The sequence below is a fragment of the Prunus dulcis genome, chromosome 8 (assembly GCF_902201215.1).
Source record: "Prunus dulcis chromosome 8, ALMONDv2, whole genome shotgun sequence".
Classification (NCBI taxonomy): Eukaryota; Viridiplantae; Streptophyta; class Magnoliopsida; order Rosales; family Rosaceae; genus Prunus; species Prunus dulcis.
The window spans coordinates 16,280,797-16,301,028 of record NC_047657.1 but is presented as its reverse complement, the minus strand read 5'-3'; the positions used below and the strand labels follow the sequence as shown (position 1 = coordinate 16,301,028).

The 20,232-nt window shown below is 38.6% G+C and overlaps 4 protein-coding genes and 1 long non-coding RNA gene across 6 annotated transcripts; 1 reads left to right on the top strand and 4 right to left on the bottom strand.

The window, feature by feature from the left end:
• The first annotated feature begins 46 nt into the window (after positions 1-46).
• LOC117636747 (AUGMIN subunit 3-like) lies at positions 47-6,578 on the top strand. Its single transcript, XM_034371403.1, has 18 exons — positions 47-409; positions 511-547; positions 630-733; positions 891-1,086; positions 1,584-1,650; positions 1,878-1,981; positions 2,491-2,575; positions 2,741-2,795; positions 3,345-3,476; positions 3,592-3,661; positions 4,064-4,121; positions 4,238-4,293; positions 4,548-4,700; positions 5,047-5,158; positions 5,259-5,400; positions 5,646-5,721; positions 5,805-5,900; positions 6,269-6,578. The coding sequence occupies exons 1-18, from the start codon at positions 234-236 to the stop codon at positions 6,398-6,400; spliced, it is 1,851 nt and encodes a 616-aa protein (XP_034227294.1). The 5' UTR covers positions 47-233; the 3' UTR covers positions 6,401-6,578.
• A 719-nt stretch (positions 6,579-7,297) lies between these two features.
• Positions 7,298-8,431, bottom strand: LOC117638613 (F-box protein At2g26160-like). The gene has a single exon (XM_034373711.1). It carries the CDS (start codon positions 8,429-8,431, stop codon positions 7,298-7,300), a length of 1,134 nt encoding a protein of 377 aa, XP_034229602.1.
• A 729-nt stretch (positions 8,432-9,160) lies between these two features.
• LOC117636746 lies at positions 9,161-11,537 on the bottom strand. The gene is made up of 3 exons (XM_034371402.1): positions 11,388-11,537; positions 10,881-11,228; positions 9,161-10,778 (listed from the first exon to the last, which is right to left on the bottom strand). The coding sequence occupies exon 3, from the start codon at positions 10,676-10,678 to the stop codon at positions 9,608-9,610; it is 1,071 nt and encodes a 356-aa protein (XP_034227293.1). The 5' UTR covers positions 10,679-10,778; positions 10,881-11,228; positions 11,388-11,537; the 3' UTR covers positions 9,161-9,607.
• A 3,646-nt stretch (positions 11,538-15,183) lies between these two features.
• LOC117636745 lies at positions 15,184-16,292 on the bottom strand. Its single transcript, XR_004587104.1, has 2 exons — positions 16,114-16,292; positions 15,184-15,719 (listed from the first exon to the last, which is right to left on the bottom strand). It is a non-coding gene; the product is annotated as an uncharacterized LOC117636745 (long non-coding RNA).
• Positions 16,293-17,923: 1,631 nt separating this feature from the next.
• LOC117636743 lies at positions 17,924-19,372 on the bottom strand. Of its 2 annotated transcripts, none has more exons than XM_034371398.1 (4): positions 19,029-19,372; positions 18,702-18,914; positions 18,412-18,579; positions 17,924-18,258 (listed from the first exon to the last, which is right to left on the bottom strand). In XM_034371398.1, the coding sequence occupies exons 1-4, from the start codon at positions 19,035-19,037 to the stop codon at positions 18,205-18,207; spliced, it is 444 nt and encodes a 147-aa protein (XP_034227289.1). In that variant the 5' UTR covers positions 19,038-19,372; the 3' UTR covers positions 17,924-18,204. The 2 variants fall into 2 exon arrangements, with proteins under 2 accessions (XP_034227289.1, XP_034227290.1); XM_034371399.1 differs by having other exon boundaries at positions 19,083-19,372.
• Positions 19,373-20,232: the final 860 nt, after the last annotated feature.

The following is a 20,232-nucleotide window of genomic DNA, read 5'->3' as shown; positions in this document are numbered from 1 at the left end:
CATCCGCCGAAATAACAAAATGCAATCGTAAACGGCAAAACAAAACTTTGAATTAATTTTGACGCAAAACGAAGGAGACGACGTCAATTTGCAAAGGCCGGCGCCAAAACGTCCCAAACTTCACTATCTCTCTCTCTCTCTCGCTGACAAAATTTTGAAATTGAAAGCTGAAAAATCACAAGATCTGATTCCGAGGGACCGCCGTTGGCGACAGAAGAAGAAAGGATCGGGAAATGAGCGGGGCGACGCTGTGCGCTCTGTTGGGTGAATTAGGGTACGAAGGGGCTGGTGCATTGGACCCTGACAGCTTCGAATGGCCTTTCCAATACGACGACGCACGACCCATCCTCGACTGGATCTGCTCCAGCCTTCGACCCTCCAACGTTCTCTCTCTCCCCGAGCTCTCACAGTTACTCTCTTTCTCTCTCCCAATTTGCTGTCATTTGGTTGAATTTTAGAATTTGTAATTTATTATTAAGCGAAAATTTGTATTTGTTTTTTCTTGTTTAGGTACGAGCAGTTTCTACAGGAAGGGAAGCTATTGGAGGTAGAAAATTACCATGGTTGAGTTTTCATATGTTGTGTTCAAACTTCGTAAGTATATGCATTGATACTTGGTGACTTTACAGGGGGAAGATTTGGACTTTGCTTATGATAGCATTTCAGCTTTTGCTTCCAGGCCAGATAACCAGGAGGCAGTTTTCGCAGCTGAGGAGGGACTCAAAGATATCCGGTACCATACTTTTACCACACAGTGTTCACATTTATTTGTGACGCATTAGTTAATATGTATCTTCTGGCCTATATATGAGGATTAAGATGATACTTTGGTGTGATATATGACTGCGGTATCCTGCTCCCGCTACTTATGGATTTCTTTTCTTCCTTAGGGATGCAACTCAGGCATATAAAGCTGAAGCTCTACAGTTGCAGAGACAGCTTAGGCACCTGCATTCTCAATTCGACATGCTTACTGGTCAGGCTTCTGCTTTGATCCAAGGGAGACGGGCTCGAGTTACTGCAACATCTACTGTCAATGGGCATCTGGCAACTATAGATGATAGCCTTTCTGCAAGAAATTTGCAGGTATATTAGGGAAAAAAGCATTCGGAATGGATTTTGTCATTTTCTTGACTATGTTGGAAAAGGAATACTTTTGACATCGATTGTGTGGCAAATTGAGGACAGTCGTTATTGATAAGTTTGATGCATAAGGTTTTTCCAATTTTATCAATATGTTTGATTGGGTTTGGTTTTCCATAGATTCATGCATACTTATGCATGCATATATATACATATATTATAGAACCATTCACATGTGAATGTCCATTGGTGAGCATGTGAGTGATCGTTCAAATGCCCACTGAAATTTCCGCATGCTGACGTCTGCAGTTGAACCTGCATCTATGTACACACACATGCACACAGGCATATGTGTGTGAATGTAAGATCAATACAAGCTCATAAAATTATTAGTTTGATGCATGGATTTTAATTAATTTTTCAAAGAGAAAAGTACTTGTAGAAATATATTGCCACGTAAAATTTCACGATTTTTTTTAAATTCTTTCATTGTAATCTAGATGAATGCAGTTCTTGGAAGGATGGCTTCTACAGCACAAGAGTTGGCTCATTATCATTCTGGAGACGGTATTATTCTTTTACCTTATAGTACTTATGTTGACTATTTGAACATTTTGGACAATCTTTGTTGTTTAATTCTCAGTTTTATGTTCTGCATTGTATTACGAGAATAATCATGCACAACTGAAGGAAGAATCCTAGATTTTTTTTTTTTCTTTGAAATTGAAAAGAAGGAAGAATCCAAGATCACTTTTCTGCTTCCTCCTAATGATGAGTTTTAGCGCTACTTGCAGGGGATGGCATCTATTTAGCTTACTCAGACTTTCATCCATACTTAATTGGAGATTCATCTTGTATCAAGGAGCTAAATCAGTGGTTTGCTAAGCAGTTGGATACGGTGTGTATTTCCTCCTTTAAGGCATTGCTAATCTTAATTACTGATGACGTACGAGTGTGCATCTTTTTTCTTTTCCAGCTTAAAGCATTGCTAATCTAATTGGTGATGGATCAGTGTGTCAGTGTTGCTTTGCAACTTACTTTTCAGATATTCATTAAAACTTTGTGCCACCTGTTATTTCTAGAATCCTCTGCATTGGGAAGTAGACTATAAACTCTCTTCCAGTTTTCCAGTCTTTTGTGAATAATTTCAAAATTGCTATTTATATACAGAGTTCTAGTATTCATATTTCAAAGTAGCTCATCTCATGGAATTATATCTTTGTTAGTATTGCTAATCTTCTGGATGACTTCTTAAAACCTCGTCTCTTGTAGATTTCTTTGATCCCTATCTCTTATTGTTTTCTCCAGTTTTTCTCTTGTGCTCTCCCCATATACTAGAATTGCACCTTTAAGAAAGAATACTTTAGTTACTAAAAGATCAAAAGTCTTACTGTGTGAGATGAACAGGGACCTTTTCGTTTAGTTGCTGAAGAGGGCAAGTCTAAGTGTTCGTGGGTGAGTCTTGAAGACATCTCAAATATCATCGTAAGAGGTAATATTTCCTGTTGCTTTTCCAGCTTTATTTTCACGCTTTTATTTTTTTCCCTTCTCTCCCCATTATCTAGAGTTGCCTAGGTATCCAGATATCTTATGACGTTTTAACTTATATAAAGTAGCAAATATTGAGTCCTTTTATTTGGTGCGTTGATTGTAGCAGATTTAGAAAAATCCCATCATCAGCGTGTCTCTGAGTTGCAACGGCTTCGTTCAATGTAAGTAACATTCTTCTGCTATTCACAGAGTTTCTAACTTATATTGATTGATATGTATGTTACCTACTTATTTGTTCAGAGAGGTCTCAGATTCACTACATCCTCTATAAGAAATTAGAACAATAGCTGTTATCATTTACTTTGATCCCTTTTGTTGATAAATTTTTTTTAGAAACAAGGTACAAGAAGTTGACAGTTTGATTTTCATAATCAGAGTTAGAGGGCATATTCTAGTAGTTAATTATTTTACTCTTCTGAGACTTGAGAGGTACAACTTTTTTATACATTTATTCTATTTTATCTTTTTCCAACACATTCCTTGATGTGATGTGGTATTTGATAATTCAACCCTACTTTTGTTGTTTGGATTATTTTTTCTATTTCTGGTTGATTAGGTTTTAACCTTTCTTGGAAAACATGAGATCAATAATTTTTAGAGGAGCCGCAGTTTGACTTTTTCTCATGGTCAGGTCATGCTGACAATGTTGTTTTTGATAATTTTACAATCCCTGCAGTTTGACTTAATTGTAACTGTTGAATTATGCGCAGTTTTGGGACAAGTGAAAGACAATGGGTGGAAGCCCAAGTTGAGAATGCTAAACAGCAAGCAATTTTAATGGTGCTTAAATCTCAAGTATCATCAGATGAAGCGCACATTCATCTTGATCTTCATTCCCTTAGGTACAATGCAGTTTTACTCGTCAATTCATTATGCTTTGTAGTAGACTTTTAAGTTTCTTATCATCAACATTTCACAATATTTTTGGAATAAAGAGTATCTAATATATGTGTACAGGAGAAAGCATTCAGAACTTGTTGGAGAACTATCAAATTCTTATCACAAGGAAGAGAAGTTGTTATCTGAGGTTTGTTAAGTTTACTACGTTTTACCTGCGATGTCTGAATTTCCAAAATCTTCTGAGGACAAGTTGAATTCCAACTTTAGTCATAGGGAGGAGTCACATAAGGAAAAATATCATGGCAATGCTACCTGCTAATCATGTTGCTTGTATTTATTCTTTTATGTATTCCTCCTGGAGCTTATGAACTGCTCAATTTAAGCATTTAAAATTTCCTTCCATTGTTTTGTCCTTTCTCCTCTTCTGAGGTTCTCTATATGCTTTTTATTCTTGGGGTGTGGAGTGCATATTTTGATACTCTTAAAAGATTCTTCTTTACAATGTGCTTCTTTCTGCCTTCAATATGCTTCATTTCATTGGTCTAGTTTGAGTGTATAATCTTAGACTTACTGTGTATTTCTTTTTAAGACTATTCCGGATCTTTGTTGGGAACTGGCTCAACTCCAAGACACGTATATATTGCAAGGTATTGTTTGTAACTATACCATTCTAGAAGTGCAGAGTGAAACAACATCAAATTATTTTTCTTTATTGGCGAGAAAGCTCTTTTTTGCTAATGTGATCTGATTTATCAATTTGTAGGTGATTACGACTTAAAGGTCATGCGACAAGAATATTATATTAACCGGCAGAAAGCGGTATGGTTAGCTACCTGTCTTTTTGTTTTTGTTTTTGTTTTAATGTGATTTTGTAGATGTTTGTTTGATCCAAAGGTCTGGCTTTGAAAATAACTGATTGCAGTATGTGAAGCAATTATATGAGAACAGTGTTCAGTTTCATAATTAATTTTTGCACTACTTGTGTTAGCACAATTAAAAGAGCAATGAGTTCATATCACAAAGCTTCCTGATCTTCTGGACTAACATTTCTTTGTTTCAATTTCTCTTGGCAGTTTATAAATCATCTTGTTAATCAGCTTGCAAGGCATCAGTTCTTAAAAATAGCTTGTCAGCTGGAAAAGAAAAACATGCTTGGAGCATACTCCTTGCTTAAAGTTATTGAATCAGAGGTGCAAGCCTACCTATCAGCAACAAAAGGCCGTGTGGTATATATTAATCCATCTATCACCTTTATAAATTATTATCTCTTATCTCTTAGATTTTAGTTATTTTCCCACTATATCTCCTCCCTTCCGTCTTAATCACTGAAGGAATTGAAGCAAATAGTTTATTGGTCATAAGATCATGCATTTTACTGTTAAATGAAATTCTAGATGTACCCAAAACTTAAGTGATAAGACATCTTAATGGAATACTGTTATGAATTTGCTCAGAACTGGGTAGTGATTATGCTTCATATTATTTGGGAAACCTTGCTTTTGGTGGCATGCTTCAATCCTTCATTTTTTTCCCCTAATAATGGCTGATGATGTTCCTTTGTTATCATTATAGGGTCGTTGCCTGGCACTAATTCAAGCTGCATCTGATGTACAAGAACAGGGAGGAGTGGATGATCAAGATCACTTTTTGCATGGTGTCAGAGATCTTTTAAGTATCCATTCAAGTAATGACAGCACATTAAATTTGGATAAACGTAAACTTTGTTAGATTTTCTATTAATCCTATTACTCCTTTTTCTTTTGCTTATCTGCACTTTTCATTAGATGCTCAAGTTGGGCTATCAACATATGTATCAGCTCCGGGTATTGTTCAGCAGATATCTAGTCTTCATTCAGACTTGATGACCCTTCAGTCTGATCTTGAGAACTCTCTTCCAGAGGACAGAAATAGATGTGTCAATGAGCTGTGAGTTACTCCAGTTTTTCTTAATCATCAAGAGTATTAGTCTAACAGTTATTGACTGGGCCTTTAAATAGGCATGTGAAAATGAATTAACATACCTTGTATTGTCTGGGGTACATTTCAATACTCTTTCCAGCTGCCAATTTTGTCTGCTTTTTGCACAGAAGTATCTATGATGAATTTGTGTGTGTTGTTCTTCATCCCTTTTTTTATGGGAAAGCATCTCATTTCTTTGTAATTTGTATTAGGTGCACTCTAATTCAAAGTTTGCAGCAATTGCTATTTGCATCTTCGACAACCGCACAACCGATACTGACCCCTCGGGTATGACCTCACCATTACACTTATATTTTCTGTTCTTGCCTTTGTTCCTATGCGAAGGTTATTTCTTTTTCTTTTTCTTCCAGCCATTGATGAAAGAGCTTGATGAAATGGAGAAGATAAATGCAAAACTCTCCGCTGCAGTTGAAGAGGTGACACTGGAGCATCGCAAGAAAAATGAGGTGAGCTTTGTTTATATGTTTCTCTCTGTCTGTCTCCTGATTGGAGTATGATTTTGCACTGTGAGCACAAATAAGGTCTTGCTGTAGGCTTTCGAGATCTAGACTCGGTGTTAAATGTGGTGAAAACATACAAACACGTACATGATAAGAATTTGGCTAATTTTTACACACAAATTAACGAAGTTATCTTTCTAGTTGCTCCCTAACTAATATTCTATTTAAGTTATACAACTGAATTAGCTACAGATTTGAAAATCGCGGTCAGACACAGACACATAGATTGGTTTAGTTTAACTCTTTCCGGACCTTGATCCTGTTATTGGTGATATAAACTACTCATATGTAATGTAATGGTATATGGCGTGCAGATTGTAAAACATCACGCCAAGGAAATCGGGCTTCAACGGGGTGTCTTTGTTGATTTCTTCTGTAATCCTGAGCGTCTGAGGAGTCAAGTTCGGGAGCTAACTGCACGTGTCAGAGCTTTGCAGGTTTCATAATTCTTGTATATGTACATATATATACACACATTGTCTCTGCCTGTGTGTGTGTGTGTGAGAGAGAGAGAGAGAGAGAGAGAGGTTGGTGCCTCTGTCCTCAAATCCATTATTCCATGTCTATGAATGTGTGATTGTGCATTTTTTTTCTTCTTCTTGTTCAACCTTAACGATGCGCCTTTTCTCTCGTTCATACCAGTTAGGTTAAGCTAAAAAATAATAAAAGAAACGAACCTAAATTTAAAAATATATATATATATTTTTTTAAAAAAAAGACCCCTTTCAGCCATAGCTAAGAATAATTTACTGTGTAAGGTTGGGTTTGAGAATTAGTTTCGACATTTTGTCAATGAAATGGCTGAACATGAATATTATTCGGCTGGAAATGTACGAGGTTTGATAGTCTGATGCTAAATTGTTCAGAGAATTAGAAGTGTATTTTTTTTTAATAAATCAAAATCAAGCCAGGTATGAATATTGAATTGTGTTTTCATTAACGATGCACTTCTCTTGTTAACGTCAGTTCAAATATCAGTTTCAATTGTTACAGGAGGGTTTATTTTTTGGTTGAATTGTTACAAGAGGGTAGCAGTTATAATACAAAGCAAGAATTTTGAGGTGTTTGGTGTAACATTTTGGAATTCCAATGTTATCCTTCAAATAACGTTAAAATTTAGGAAAATAGCTAAAAAGGGAAGAAGTAGCCAAATAATTATATCAGTTAAGTTAAACAAACGAAAAAATAAACAAATACAAGGAGAACAAGAAAAACGAAAAGAAAATATGCGACGAACCTATCATAATCCTAACTCATTTCAACACCTTCCCTCGCCATTTGGACAAAACCAAGGCTTAAGGATTTACAACTTTATTCCTAAGAGTTGCCGGAGGATTTTTCCTTTAGGAACTCGGCTGAATCCAGAAACACGGTGTCCCGAAGGTAGGGAATTTTGCTTCTTTCAAAGCAAAACAAGGGGAGGCAAAGTGCTGCTCAAATCTTCCATCTTCCATATGAAAAATACCCATGTTTATGTTCTCTTTTGAACGTACGAGCCAATCACCCCACTCGGGATACATGTACTGGCGATATATACATGAAAAAAAGTATATGCAATTCGGCTTGCATCCATAGTCCGAGGCCATAACAGAGAACGAATAATTATTATCACCCAAAAATAGGGTTCTGTTACCCAAGTCCTTCACTTCCGATTTTGACGGCCTCTTCCCATCCCTCAACACCTTAGAAACCCTAAACCTAGGAGCTTGTCGGTATATATCTCCGTAAGAGAAAACTACTAATAAGTCCCCTGCTGATTCCACCATATATGTCTTTGTGCCAGAAGAACCATGTACATGTCGACGTAGGCGTAGCCACGATTGAACAACCACCCTTGTCTTTGCTTGCTTAGGGTTTTCAATGTCGAAAACAGAAACCCCATTATAGCACGTGGCATAAAATCGTCCCTTATAACAAGTTATATCCAGTGGATGTTCCTCCAAAACCATACTTGTCCAATATTTATGTTCTCTTGGTTTGCAAAATGCCAAATGTTTATGGTCATAAAGAACCATGATTGCAAAATCTGATGTCCAAGAAGGGTTTGATGACAAGACAAATTTCTTTACCGTATGAAAGTATGACATGTTTGTTGGTGAAAGTCGTCCATCAGAATCTCTAAAATCAGGCAACTTTATTTGGGCTCGATTGAAAGGATGCAACAGAGTAAATTTCAAACCTTCTAAAGTGATCAGCCAGCCTGAACAATAACACAATAGTTTGCCCTCGGCTTCTGGCAGATTGACCTTCTGAACCTTATCTTTTGTGAAGCTGTACAACTCACGGATGGCAGCTCCATCTTCCCCCGGGAGCATAAGGAATGGATGTGATAATCGACCAGTAAAGTTTTCCTTCGTTGCGACCGATCTCCATGGTTTGCAAACTGCACCAAAAGCAGCAAAATCCTCCATGAAAGCTATCCGGTTGGCGATGGAGATAACAAGTTCTTGAGGAAGATCAGACCAGTCAGCCCCCATCAGGGTTTTTCTTTTTCGGTTACGGGCCATCTTCAAAACCTACCAATGTCCCTGCACAACTCACTGTTTATTGAAAACGTGGTGTACTTACAAAGAGAAGGCTTAATGGAGCACTACGTGTAGAAGAGAGAAGAGAGGCCTGCAACGCAAGAGTTTGGCCGATTTATGTTTTTATCTGATGCTGCTGTATATGTACTTTCCCACTGGCTGATTTATGTTTATCAAGAATTCTATAGTGAGGGCTTTATATATGCTGCTATGGTTGGGTTTTTCTTTTGGGCGCCGACTCGTGGTAGAAAAATTCTTTGGTGAAGCAAGTCTTATGAGCCCACCCTCTGTGTTCAGGTCAGATGTGTTTGTGGGTCCAGCCCGATTGTGAAAGTGTACGTCACATGATAAATAAATTTCTGTTTCGATATTTTACTTTAATTTAATCTAAATTATGAGAGAAAGAATAAAAATGGGTGACTTTTATTCCTGTTCACACAAAAACGCACAGTTTCAATAAAGAAACAGGTGGAAAAGGCATCATCTTTTAACACAAATGCAAAGGACGCGAGGTTGCAGGCAAAAATAGGGCAGAAGGCAGACCTCTGGAGCATTTCAGCGAATGTGTGATTGTGTTTTCATTAACGATGCACTTTTCTCTGGTCCATACCCGCTAGAATATCAGTTTCAACTGTTCCAAGAGGGTGGCAAATATAATACAAAGCAAGAATTTTAGAGCTGTTTGGTGTAACTTCTTGAAATTCCATTGATATTCTTTTTTTTGGATGAAATAAGGAGGGAAAAAACCCCAAAAAGAAACAACTAACTAATACAAATCAAACGAGGCCTAGCAAGGGTTTAGCAAGGCCTAACATATTATCCACCAAGAAGGAGGTAACCCGAGCAGGAGCATCATCAAAATAGCAAACTCCTAGGTCTAAATTGGAGCTCCAGTTAGCCATACAATCTGCTACAAAATTCTATTCTCTATAAACATGAGCAAGGTGACAGTTTCCAATACCCCTCATAAGAACACAACTGCTATCCACCAACACAACAAGAGGGTGACAATTCAATGTACCAATTTGCTGAACAAGAGACACAGCAATTGCAGCATCCATCTCAACAAGAAGATTAGAGATACCTTTGACCAAGGCCAACTAAAGCCCAAAATATAATCCCCAAACCTCAACCTCCAAAATCTGGCCTTGACCCAAGTTCACAGCAAAGCCAGCAATCCAAACACCATCGGAATCGCGAATAACCCCTCCTGCTCCAATAAGACCTGAGGCACTCTTCCCAGAGCCATTCCACATTCAGTTTTAATTGGCCAAGTTCAGGAGGGTTCCAAGCAAAAAAAGCCTGTACTCTATCAGCCTCCTTAACAGAATCACTATTAGCCTTAATCCAATCAGAAGCAGCAGAATTCCATTGATATTCTTCATTACAAAGCGAAAAGTAACTTTCCAAAAAAAAAAAAAAAAAAAAAAATTCCTCACTCGCCATTTGGACTAAACCCAAGGGCTTAAGCACTTTCCTGTAACTACCTGTGACTTTGTTGGTAGTTGGCGCAAAGCAAGAATTTCCCTCTAAAAATTTCGGTTGAATCCACAAACAAGGTGTCCCAAAGGTAGGGAACCTTCTTTGTTCCCAATAAAAGTGTTCCTGAATTCTTCCATTTTTCATATGAAAAATACCAATATCTATGTTCTCTCTTGAAGGTAAGAGAGTGTTATGAGGCTGCCGGGAATATATGTACTGCTGAGATATGTATGAAAAAAAGTATATGCAATTCGGCTCGCATCCAGAGTAGTCCGAGGCCACAACAGAGAATGAAGTATTATTATCACCCAAAAATAGGGTTCTATTACCCAAGTCCTTCACTTCCGAGTCTAACTGCCAATTGCCATCCCTCAGAGGCACCTTGAAAACCCTAAACTTAGGAGCTGGTTCGTAACCTTCTTCGTGAGCCGAAACTACTAATAAGTCCCCTGCTGACTCCACCAAATACTTCACTCTACCAGGAGAAATATGTACAAGTAGTTCCCTTGGCAGCCGTGGAACAACAACCTCAGTTTTTGCTTCCTTAGTAGGGTTTTCAATGTCGAAAACCGAAACCCTCCCATTATGGCTCACGGCATAAAATCGTCCCCTGTAACAAGTTATATCAACTGGATGTGAACCTAAATCCATACTTGTCCAATATCGATCCTGTCTTGGTTTGCAAAATGCCAATTGTTTATAGTCATAAAGAAGCATGATTGTATAATCTGATGTCCAAGCAGGGTTTGATGAGAGGGCAAATTTCTTTAGGCATGAAAATCTGTCATGCTTATTGGTGAAAGTTTTGCACTAGAATCTGTAAAACGAGGTAACTTAATTTGTGAACGATTTAAAGGATGCAGCAGATTAAATTGCAAACCTTGTAAAGTGTTAGCCATCCTGAACAAGAACAACATACTTTGCCCTCAGCTTCTGGCAGATTGAGATCGCGAACCTTACAGTCTGTGAAGCTGTAAATCTTACGATGGCAGCTCCATGTTCCTGTGGGAGCATAAGAAATGGGCCTTGATGTTTTAATCGACTGGTAAAGTTTTCCTTGGCCGCGGCTGATCTCCATGATTTGCAGACTGCACCAAAAGCAATAAAATCCTCCAAGAAAGCTATCTGTTTGGCAATGGAGACGACAAGTTCTTGAGGAAGACCCGACCAGTCAGCCACCGTGGTTTTCAGGTTACAGGGCATCATCAAAGTTTGTCAATTCCCCTACACAACTCTCTGCTTATGAAAACGTGAAAGTGAATTGGGGCTACAAAGAAAAGGAAAAAGAAAAGGATTTTGAGAATCTAATCAAGATGGCAAAAGAAAATCAAATTCGTCGAAAAAGGAAAATTTGAGATGGGTCAGCAATACAAGATAATATTGGAATACCCATCATTAGAAGAAAACCCTAAGAACCAAATCTTACTTGTTCTTTAATGAGAGAGAGGCATAGAGACGGCAAGAGGAGAGAAATGATGGTGGTGGTGATGCGAATGACGACTAGGCTTGCCTCGGATTGTCTGAGAGAGACAGTGGCTGTCTGCGATTGGGATTAGATGGGATTGGGGTTGGAGTGGTGGTGTTAAAAAAATAGTATAGCCGGGCGGCTATGCTCAGTTTTTAATTTTTTAAAAGAAATAGTATAGCCGCGCGGCTATACTCGGTTCTATAGGGCCGAACGGCTATACTCGGTTCTATATTTTTTAAAGGAAGAGCTATACTCGGTTACTCGGTTCTATATTTTTTTTAATGAACAGTAGAGCCGCCCGGCTATACTCGGTTCTATAATTTTTAAAGGAAGAGTCTAGCCGCACGGCTATACTAAGTTACTCGGTTCTATATTTTTTAAGGAACAGTAGAGCCGAACGGCTATAATCTGTGACTCGGTTCTATATATTTTTTAATGGAAGAGCTATACTCGGTTACTCGGTTACTCGGTTCTATATTTTTTTAATGAACAGTAGAGCCGTTCGGCTATACTCGGTTCTATAATTTTTAAAGGAGGAGTCTAGCCGCATGGCTATACACGGTGACCCCGTTCTATATTTTTTAAGGAACAGTAGAGCCGAACGGTCTGTTACTCGGTTCTATATATTTTTTTAAAGAACAGTAGAGCCGTGCGGCTATACTCGGTTCTATATTTTTTAAAGCTATACTCGGTTCAGTAATTTTAAAAGGAATAGTATAGCCGCCGGCGATACTCGGTTCAATATTTTTCTAAGGAATAGTATAGCCGATCGGCTATACTCGATTTTTATCAAACACAAATCACATCTCAACGCAACCCAAGCTCTACTTATACGGAAAATCAAGAATGAAATTTTAAGAAAGACAACAAATTTAAATTACCATCACTGGAAATCATCAACCACAAATGTAACTGCTATTACCATCTTATGGTGATCGGGATTCTCGGTTTTCTTGGTGAAACTGAGGTGGTAAGCCCTAGGGATGTCGTCGGCTCTGAGAGTACAGCGAGCCGCGAGCCCTCCCGCACATTTTCTCCAAGAAACTGAACCAGGGCGGGCAGCGAGTGTTCCTCCCATACCCTGGCAGTAGCTGGTGACTTTTTCTCTGTATCGCACTATAGCTATTAGCCTATTGCTGGAATAACTGGTGACCGTTGGATGTCAACTGAATTCGAGATTTGAGTTCCTCTCATACCCTGGCAGTTTTCGTGGTTTCCAAATGCTCAACCTCGCAAAACGACTCAAGAACTCACCTTCATGCTACCAAGCGGCCCTCAACCAAATCCGGTGGGTACGGACTGAGTCCGGCCCGTCCCGGGGCAGTAAAAGGCACAAGTCTCCGGCCCAGGCTCTGAGGAAGTCCGAGGAGAAGTCCGGGTGGTTGATAATCGATGTCGAAATCCACGAGATCGGTGATCATGTACCTCAACGTGAGCGGTTCGTCATTCCCAGAGATAACATCCCCAACCAGCGTCGAAAGCAGCTCAGAGAACAGTTCATGAGCTGCACTCGTCTTACTCGAATCAGTATAGCCGCTCGGCTATATCCGTTTTCCCAATTTTTTTAAAGGAATAGTATAGCCGCGCGGCTATACGCTTTATTTATTTATTTTTATTTTAAAGAAATAGATATTCTGTTTTTTCTTATGTTTTTTCAAAGAAATAGTATTGGGACGATGCTGTATTGAGACGAGGGTTACTCCAAAAAAATTGCCATGGACCATGCGAATTACGACTCTGCTGAAGATGATGACCATGATTTCTCTCCGTACAGGTGTTTCTGCTTGACTAATTTCTGGGATTGTTTTCAGTATTTCAAGAATTAATATGAAAGAAGAGAAGTTAATTTGAAATCCCAACTGATTTATTTGCGTAAAATCTCACTTTCCGTTGTGTTGTATTATGACATCCAGGCCCTGATTTTACTCTGTTTCGGTTGTGTTTCAGGAGCAAGCGGTCCCATAGCGAGCCATTCAAGGTATGAATTTGATACGATCAGTTTTGGACCTGATAGATAGATGACATAGCCCTGCCTAATCTGGTAGAAACATAAACAAATTCGAACGTGCTTAGACTGACCAAGTTTTGAACATGTTAATTTGAACAAATTCGAACCCCAGAGGCACCCTGCCAAATCTGGATAGCTTCGGATGTTTGCTTTGCATTGCAGCTTTCTGCTACCGTTTTCAACCGACCATGCTGAATTCTGCTGGTAATGCTCTTTGTAGTTCATACAAAAGACAAAAGCCTTCAACGATAAGGATTTCCCCTTAGAAACTCGGTTGAATCCAGAAACACGGTTTCCCCCAGTAAGGGGACCAAAAATGTTTCTCAGCTCATCCATCTTCCATATGAAAAACACCGAAAACCCAGTGGCCATATGATGTGAATGAAAAGTATATGCAATTGGGCTTGAATCCAGAGCAGTCCGAGCTGACAATAAAAAATGAAGGACTATCACGACCCAAAAATAGGGTTCTATTACCCAAGTCCTTCACTTCCGAGTCTAAGTGCCACTTGCCATCCCTCAAAGGCACCTTGAAAACCCTAAACTTAGGGCTTGGGAGGTCGTCTCTGAATTCGTTAGTGAAAACCACTAATAAGTTCTGCTGATTCCACCAGCTTTACCTTTTTGACGAGCTGAAGGCAAAACTTCCCCTGGCACCGCTGGAACAACAACCTTTGCCTTTGCTTGCTTAGGGTTTTCGGTGTCGCAAACCCAAACGCTCCCTCTAAAACTATACTTGTCCAATATTTTTATGTTCAGTTGGTTTGCAAAATGCCATAAGTCTGGAGTCAGATTGAACCATGATTGTATAATCACATGTCCAAGAAGGGCTTGATGATAAGACAAATCTCTTTTTGAAATCAAAATTTGACATGATTATTAAGGGTGAAAGGCTTTCCTTAGAATCTGTAAAACTTGGAAACTTAATGCGGGAATGATTTAAAGGATGCAACAGATTAAATTTCGAACCTCCTCGTTTAGTGATCAGCCATCCTAAACAAGAACAGCATGCTTCGTCCTTACCTTCTGGCAGATTGATCATGAGAAGCTTATCTTTTTTGAAACGCAAGCATGCCAGCTGCATCTTTCACTGGGTACATAAGGAATGGAACCTGATGTGTTAATCGACTGGTGAAGATTTCCTTGGTGGCGGCTGATCTCCATGATTTGCAAACCGCACCAAAAGTAGTAAAATCCTTCATCAAAACTATCCGGTTGGCAATGGAGATAGCAAGTTCTTGAGGAAGATCCGACCAGTCACAGTCAGCCACCATTGTTTTCAGGTTAGAGGCCATCATCAAAGTTCATCAATTTCCCTGCACAAGAGTTTGGCCGATTTATGTTTATATATGCTATATGTATACTTTCCCACTGGCCACCACGCCATATCCTTGGTTCTTCTAGGGTTTATTTCTTAGGGCTTTTCTTCTTGGGGAGCCCGTGGGGTGCAGAAATGGGCCCACCCTCTCATACGACTGATGTTTATGTGCGTCCACCCGATTGAAAATGTGTCACATAATTCTTTTTTATTTTATAAAGCGATAACATAGGAAAGCATAACATGTCGTGTGGTATACCTCCATGAACAATTCATATGACAAGGTTGAAAAGAATATTTGTTTAATTACGAAAACATAATATGGATTGTTCTGTTTCATGTTTCATGACCCTTGTTTTGTTTGATCATCATCTTCATCCAAATTTTGATCCTTTGGCTGAAAATATATCTATTAATGAAACTCAAAATGATGAAACACTCCTCTTAAGATTACGACTTTCAGAAACATGGAAATCCATTGAAATTGGAGACGCTGCTGATCATAAGAAGGAGGAGGAAAACAAAATACATGAAAAACTACTTGCAAAAGTTTCTAAAACTATTGTCATTTACAAATTACAACAACTGGAGGAACCATAACTAAAACCTTACAGAACAGATTAATTAACTTGCTCAGCCATTGTGCAAGGAAGGTTTTCGTGGCAACTTCTTGCAAAGGCAGCCCTGCCGAATCTCGATAGCTTCGGCTGTTTCTCAACCACATCATGAAGACCATTCTTGGCAGTGGCATTGAAGTTTGCTTTGCATTGCAGCTTTGATTTGCTACGACTGTCTTCTACCGACCACGCAACGCGGATCCGATGGAGGTGGCACCTAAACGACCCTGCGTGGTTGGTCGGAGCACATATGCAAGTCTTTTTGGGAGTGGCATTTTTAGCTGGTTTGCTTTCTGCCATGTTCTTCCTTGCAATCTTCTTTCGTACTGCCTTGGCTAATTCATCTTCTTCATGAGACAGAGTACCCTTGGTTTTGTTAAGCCTAGTAATAGTAAATCATACGCATGACATGTGGGAATTGGGATTTATCCATGACAAGGATAACAAGTATGCATAATTAGTAGACTAATTAACCTGTAAATCCATCCATAGATGGGATCATAAAAATTATCCAGTTTCCCAAATTGCCTTCCAATCTTTAAAAATGACAACTTTCAAAATTTGAAAGCGATGCAGTTCTGATTGAATCTTTTCTTACACTAATCACAGAAACAGAGCAAAATTTATTTATTTACTTATAATTTTTTGGTCAGCGCAGACCAGAGCAACTTAATTAAGAGGTGGATGCAAATACCCATCAAAATTACAGAAATAAAAGGCACAAAAATAGCAACAACATACGAAAGAGTGAGGGATTTGGAGTCGTCGTTTTGCAAATTCTTCACCTCAGCCAGCAATGTTATTGCCTCAAATTGAATTGAATTTGGAAAGATCAAGACTTTTTCTTGAAAACCCAAGAAAGATTTCAAAGACGGATCTTACCAAAAATCCCTCAAGGATAAGATTTGTAGAAGACTAATGGCCGGGCCTTGTCATAGAGATGGGATTTCTGAATTGTATCAGAGGATTTGGATTGGGTTTCTGGAAAGAGCATGGGGAGTGTGTGTGCGTGTGTGTGATGAGCCAATCAGAGAGCAACACGATCATGCATGCAAAGCAGAGAGACGTAAAACATGTTTGCCTCACAAGGCTCTCATTTGGAATATAGTGAAAATCCACATTGGCACGGTCCAATAGCAACTCTTCAGAAATTAATTGGTTTGAAATATTTATAAACAGTCCTGATCTCTTGGACCCCTGTAGTCCAAGAGATTTATGGTCACTCACCGTTGGATGTAAATTCAACGGTGACTTGAATCGGGTAATAATCATTTATATCATATTGCATTTATATATATCATTTTGAACCATTGGATTAATATCCAACGGTGGGTGACCACAATCTCTTGGACTCCTGTGGTCCAAGAGATCGGGACTGTATTTATAAAACTGTAAATAATATTAATATGGCCCACAAGATATGTCAATCTACTGGATTATGCTCTAATTGTTTATATCATATCACCCCTCCCTTGATTTCCCATTGCTGACAAAGATACGTCAACATAAACCTCCATGTTTAGAGCCGTTGGGTTGCTAAGATTTTGAACTAAAACAATGACATCTGCCTATCATGTGCATGTTTAAGATAGTTGGGGTGGTTAATTAGTTCGCCAACAAAACATAACGACATATTATCGATATATTTTCAACAATATCGATAGTTTTTAGTTCTTTAATAATAAAAACAAGACAAGGCTACCTAATCGTCTCTGTTTTTATTTTCACACATTCAGATGCAAAGGTCTACTTTTATAATTTGAACAGTTAATCTTTTTTTTCTCCATCCCCACATGCCTCCTACTTTAGAAAAGAAATAAAGCAACCATGATGAGAAGAAATCACGCCTACCTAATCTATTCATCTAAAACAAAATCACATATAAAATCTCTAGTCTCCATCAAATAATTTCATGACCATTTCAATTTCCCACACCTAAAGTTTTTATCCCAGTTACGTGTATTGGGTATCTTTTGTATCATCAATCACTGTTCTGGGTGGGTGTTATATAGTGCCTCCTATTTTTCTTTTTCTTTTCTTTTCCTTTTCCTTTTCCTTTTATCATCAAAATGAAATATTCAATACCCCACATGTGATATACCTTTTCTCCTTTGCAAAAGTCTTTGCATCCAATCCAAACACACCCTTCACTCACCCCCTCTTTTTTCTTTTTTTTACATGAGATGGAATATTCAAATATTAAACCCCACATATCTGACCAAAAAACAAATTAAACCCCACATTAAAATAAATATAAAAAACCTTTTTTTTTTCCTTTTACAACCAGTTATAAAATTGAGTTGCAAGTTCCAACACTGTTCTCCTGCCTCCTTTCCTTTCACAATGAAATTTATACTAAATATTTCACAAACAAAAATTTATACTAAATAATATGTATATTGCTTGTCTCATTCTAGATAAGGAGATACTTATCCTTTTTATAAATCACGGTTTGACACATATACAAAAATAATTCATCAAAAAAACACTAAAAAATACAAACATATGTCACAATGCTAAGGTAAGAGCTCCTACATAGTAGAGAGATGTATTTTCTAAAGAGATATTTATATTAAATAATCGAAAAAAACGAAGTTACAAACTCCCCAAATCCACTGCCGAGGAGAAAGACAAAATAATCCCTCAGTAGTTAACTAAATATGAACCCACCCTCTCCTGATACTCACATCACATGAGAGAGGAATTCTCAGACAAACCATATATATGTTCATAATATTAAGCTACAAACACTTTTACATAAACCGACGACTTTAGTTTTTTTCTCTCTCTCATATATTCACTAACAAGTCTGATGTAAACTTGTTCATTGCTTCACGCAACACATGTTGGCAGCAAGCAGCTTGAAAAGAAGCCAAACCCTCTCTTCTGCAACCAAAAAGTTGAAGAGAAAAGAAAGATTTATTGTAAGTGAAGTTCAAAAAGAGGTTGGAACAAAAGTGGGCTGATAGGCAATTTGATTCAGAGGCACATGAAATTTTCTCAAAAGGGAAGAGACTTATTATAAATTTAGAGCTTTACCTTTCTGGTTTTAGCATAGAGAGTCTCTGGTGAGATTTTGTACAAGTCTTCATCCACAGGCTTTGGGGTAGGCCTGTGCCTGGGAGGAGGGCTTGGTGGCTCCTTCGCATCACTCACCACCCAACTTTGCTCTTTTGCTTCTTTCACATTTGACTGACGACTTTTGTTCTGCAATTTGTCACCAACAACATAAGATTTTATAATCAATGTGGCATTTTTGAAGCAAAATTTGGACTTGGAAAAACAAGTGGTGGATAAATAAAAAAGGGATGGATTTGAAGTTTACCCACCCTTCTGCGAGGAACAACAATCATGGCAGGTGTGACGACGTCGTTCTCATACAAATCACCAGCAACATATAAATCACGATCCTCATCAGAGTAACTGGTGTAGCGCAGAAGCCCAGCTTGCGTAGCTGACTCAAAGCACTGAGTAAATGGGAGGTCTTGGTTCCAATCCCAGCTCCCAAAGGCTGGCACTTGGCTTCTCATCATCCTAAAGTCCTGAAATTTACAGAAACCCACAAGGTCAAATGAGATGACAATAAACAAGAAGAAGATCAAACCCCAGAAGGGTAATGAAATTTGCAAGTAGTGTAATGGGAAAACAGGGCTTACTTGATCCATTTGAGCTTAAAGTTCGCAACGTTGAAGAAACAGAAGATTTTTTACCTCTGAGCCTCAAAGGGTTTTCAAAATGCTTTGTCTTTCTCTGCCTCTTTCTCTTCTCTTTTCTTGGCTGTGAATGTAAGCGTGGGTTTATGATAACCTATTTAAAAGGAAAGATGGGAAGAGAGAGAGAGAGAGAGAGAGAGAGAGAGAGAGAGGGGGGGCAATAAAGTAGGGGTATGGGGATCCAAAGGCAGAGCAAAATACACAAATAGTATAGGGCACTGGTAAAAAAAAGGAAAGTAAAGTGAACCCAATAGAGAGAATGGATAGATAACGAAGTTTCACAGGAGCAGACAGAGAGACAGAGAGGTAATGTATGAGAGCAACTCCAGCAGATGAAGAGGACTCGGGCTGGGGGGGGTTTGGGAGAAAAAATGACGTCCAGCAGGCCAGAGCCAGCCCAGGCGAGCGTGGGCCCCAGCAAAACGGGCAGGCCCGCAGTCGATTTCAGCCCGAGGTCGAGACTGAAGGCTGGGACAAAATAGCTGACGTCATGCTGGCGTCAGCCCTGATTGGTTTAAATTTTTTTTACCGTTGGCGCGTGCAATGCACGCGCCAACGGTAAAAAAAATTTAAACCAATCAGCGCTACAGTACCGCAACGGCTCTTGACACGTGGCGCCCTCTGGTCGCTCCGATTGGAATTTTTCCTTCAATCCGACGGCAGCCAATTTTTCTGCCAAAAAAAAATGAAAAAAAATCGAATTTTTTTTTTAAAAATACACAAAAATTACAGAATTTTTTGTGTATAAATACCAACCAATAATCTTCACTTTTAACACCAAATCCTCATATATTTTCTTCTCCTTCTACTATTGTTCACTTTCTCCTCAACATTTATTCACTTTCTATTCAATATTTTTTCACTTTGAAGTTGTAATTTTTTTCTAGCATATTATGGGTTCTTCTAATGAAAATGGAGGGGCATGGAGCATGATGGAAGATGTTAGCTTGTGTGAGGCTTGGGTCCAAGTTAGTCATTGTCCCATAACGGGCAATGAGATTAAATTTTCTCATATGTGGAAAAAAATTCATCAAGCATTTTGTGAAAGGGCAATTGGTTCTACACGTCCAGAAATGGCATTATCCAGTAGGTGGAAAGTTCTTAATAAAGAGTTGGGGAAATGGAGAAATGCTTTAGCAAAAGCGAT